Source organism: Alligator sinensis, unplaced genomic scaffold, assembly GCF_000455745.1.
Source record: "Alligator sinensis unplaced genomic scaffold, ASM45574v1 scaffold76_1, whole genome shotgun sequence".
In the NCBI taxonomy this organism is placed as follows: Eukaryota; Metazoa; Chordata; order Crocodylia; family Alligatoridae; genus Alligator; species Alligator sinensis.
Genome location: NW_005841865.1, coordinates 1,299,427 through 1,303,129, shown reverse-complemented (window position 1 = coordinate 1,303,129; position 3,703 = coordinate 1,299,427). Strand labels below are relative to the sequence as shown.

The following is a 3,703-nucleotide window of genomic DNA, read 5'->3' as shown; positions in this document are numbered from 1 at the left end:
ATGAACTCCCCCCCCCCCCCCCGCCCCTTCCACATACTCCCTATTTGTAAATTACCTTAATCATAGAAAATTAGGGGTGGAGGGGGCCTCAGGAGATCACATCTAGTCCAGCCCCCTGCTCAAAGCGGGACCATCCCCAGCTAGATAATCTCAGCCAGGGCTTTGTCCAGCTGGGTCTTAAAAATCTCCAAGGATGGAGAGTCCACATCTTTTCTGGGTAGCCTGTTCCAGTGCTTTACCACCCTCCTAGTGGGAGGCTGAACCAAAGGCCTTATGTAGGGTGTAGTGTTTGGAGCACTGTTGGGTTCGAGCACGTGTTCAGATCCTGCAGGGTTGCGTTTTCAGCAGGTCTCTGCTGGGACAGCTGCTGCCCCAGCCCAGCACCAGGGCTCGTCTTTGAGAGGGGGAACTCTTTCCAGTAGTACAGCTGGGGACTGTTTCCTTGTTGGCAGAGTTCCTGCTGCATGGGGAATGATGCAGCCTCAACCTCACCCTCATGTATAATGCCCCAGATGTGATTTGCTTAAAGCAACTTCCTGCTGATCTTTTCGCCACTAAGTTTCTGATATGAAGCCTCCTTGGTATGTCCAGCTAAAGCCAGGCTCCTGTCTCTATCCACCTCTGCCAGGCTTGAGGCTTTTACAGGGTTATAGCCTCAACCCCCTTTTTTTCAAATCAGGATCCTTTCTTAGAATGTAAGCACTTAATTTCCCAATCACGTGTCCTCAATCTGACTGAGGGGCTTACCAGTAGCACAGACATAACAAGAAAGCAGGTACTACTGAAGTTTACTGTGCTGTCACGTGGATCAGGGAGTCTTGAGAAGGGCGAGGAAAGTACTGGGTGGTTAGGCATCTGATAGGAGAGAAACCCTCTGGGGAGATGGGAACCGGGTTCGCCCCTAGTATTAGCACCAGGGTCTTTGGGAGGGCCATGAGAGGATAGTGTGTGTAGCAGTGCTGGGTATGGTGGCTGCCAGTGCCATAAGCTCATATGCATTTGTTGTGGTCCTCTGTTGTAGCAGGTCAGTAAGATCTTAAGCTCAGCTACCTGGGGCTTGATGGAGCTGTTCCTTCATCCTTGCTAGGAAAGGAGCATGCAAATGCTGGCTCCCTTGAGTGATGTTGCTGGAGAGGGGTAGGAGTAGCAGCTTTCCTCGCTACGTTTGCCACTAGCTCACTTGTCAGAGGCCTAAGCCAGCCTTTCCCTTCAACTTCCTTTTTGTTTCTTAGCCTGTGTGGTACCTCTGCATGCCCTTCTCTATCCCAGTGACCATGACTGGGTTCCTTAAGCACCTTTGCTGGGCATGGTTAGAGGGGGCTCTCTGTCTGTCAGTCTACCAGTATCATTACTAGAAGCTGGGCTGCTCTGCTGCAGCTTCCTTCTGCTGGAAGAGCTCATACTGGCTTAGTCTCCTCCAGCTGTGATGGCTTGCATAGGGTTGCTCTACCACAGGGGCGGGCAATTATTTTGAGTAGAGGGCCACTTACTGAGTTTCAGCAAGCCATCGAGGGCCGCATGACAGGCAGCCCAGGGCAGATTTATATTAATTTTCTAAATTTTTTAGGGGCCCCATGGGCTGGATAGAATGGCCTGGCGGGCTGCATCTGGCCCCCGGGCCGTATTTTGCCCACCCCTGCTCTACCGTCTCATTGGATTCTTGACCCAGGGTGGTATGGAAGGAGACTCACTCAGTCAAAGGACGTTCTGCCTGAGGCAGCTGCTGCTGTCAGGATGTGTGAGCTCCTACCTTTCCTTCAACAAAATCCACATGCTGCTCCAAGAAAAACCATCTAGTGTCAGGTCACGTAGCATTACACAGGGACTTATCAAATATTTGCAGTAATGTGAAGTGTGTTCTGATGCCTGTGTGTTCTCTTTCAGAAACAGATTGAACTTAAACTGCCTGCTCTGAAGGATCTGCTCTTACCTTTGAGAAGATTTAAAATCCATGGGCCTGATACCAATCTCAGTAGCAGGACATGGGCAAAGGCACTGCCATAAAGGAGATCTTTTAGTGCAGCACAACAGAGAGAGAATGCCAGAAAACTGGGCTCTCAGGCTGCAGACAGCTCTGCACTAACCTAGAATACTGCTTGGAGCTGGGCAGAGTAGGGTGTCCGTGAGAGCCTCTCCCTCCCGTGAAATAGGATGCTCTTGTTTGCTTTCCAGTGGACAAACTCTTTCAGATTTCATACTCGTATACAAATAATGGAACCAACTTTTTAAATGCACACAGCCATCTATTATACAGGCATAATGAATTTTGGACTCTGCATAAACATGCTCACTGCATAGAAATGGACTATCATGGCGCAATACATCTGTACCTTCATCTGTCTGCAATGTATTTGTTCTCTAAAGGTTGGCATTGTTATGTATGTCTCCTGCTCTTGGGTCCCTAGTACAGTTTGTGTGCACACCTTAGGGAGGGAGCAGTATCTGTGAACCAATATGCAGTTTTGTGCTCCAGAACAGGAATCAGTGGGCTGGAAATAGCTTTCCCTTCCTGGGGTGGATTGAAATAGGCTATTTTATGCCCCTTAGGAGCTAGTGAGTTCAAAACTTTGTAAGGCCCAGGAGATGGAGTTTGTGGTAACTTGTCCCCTACTGGCTGCAGTAATTTTTTTTTCCTATGCTTGAAGATGGAATGTGGCACAGCCTGTGAGTCTCCAAGTCTCCCTTTAATTACAGAGAGCTAGCACTTAATTTTTCCATCCTGACCTGGAATTCCTTTTATTGTTCACAGAGAACAAACTGTTCTTCAGAGAACAAATACCTTAAAAATTAAGTGTTTGCGTTCATGTTTCAAGTCATTATGGTCTAGGAGGAATCTATTAGGCAACTAGGGTTACATATAGGAAACTTGCCTGTTACAGAACTAGTTGAATTGGATCCCAGCAATAACTTAGTCACATTTGTCCAAGCCACTTTTCTCAGTCATCCTGGCTGGCGTTCCGGGGAGGGGGCATTTTTTTAATAATCTAGACCTTTATTTGTCATCTAGCTTTTCAGATTTCATAGACATTAGGGCTGGAAGGGACCTTGAAAGATCGAGTCCAGGCCCCTGCCCCAGGGGCAGGAAGTCAGTTGGGGTCATAAGATCCCAGCAAGATAAACATCCAAATTTCTCTTGAAGGCATTCAAAGTAGGTGCTTGAACCACCTCCGATGGCAGGCTATTCCAGACTTTGGGGGCTTGGACAGTAAAGAAATTCTTCCTTATGTCCTACCCGAAACGGTCTTGCAGGAGTTTATAACCGTTAGACCTCGTCATCCCTTGGGGCGCTCTGGTGAACAAACGTTCTCCCAGATCCTGGTGAACACCCCTTATAAACTTATAGGTGGCCATCAGATCACCCCTCAACCTGCACTTTTCCAGGGTGAAGAGTCCCATAGCTCTTAGCCTTTCATCATAAGGTCTGTTTTCCTGACCTCTGATCATGCACGTGGCTCTTCTCTGGACTCTCTCAAGCTTCTCCACATCCTTTTTGAATCGTGGAGTCCAAAACTGGACGCAGTACTCCAGCCGTGGCCTCACCAAGGCCGAGTACAACGGGAGAGTGACGTCCTGGGATTTGCTTGAGAAGCATCTATGGATGGAAGCCAGTGTTTTGCTCGCTTTACTAGCCGCAGCATCACATTGAAGGCTCATGTTCATCTTGTGGTCGATCATGACCCCCAAGTCCCTTTCATCCATAGTG

The 3,703-nt window shown here is 48.4% G+C and overlaps 1 protein-coding gene across 1 annotated transcript in view; it reads left to right on the top strand.

Annotated features, from left to right (window-relative positions):
- The window catches only part of ZHX3 (zinc fingers and homeoboxes 3), a 65,582-nt gene extending 62,447 nt beyond the window's left edge, over positions 1-3,135 (top strand). Inside the window, 1 exon segment of the mRNA XM_025191240.1 lies at positions 1,885-3,135. Coding sequence (XP_025047025.1) covers positions 1,885-1,895 — 11 coding nt within the window. The 3' untranslated portion in view covers positions 1,896-3,135.
- The last annotated feature ends 568 nt before the right edge of the window (positions 3,136-3,703 follow it).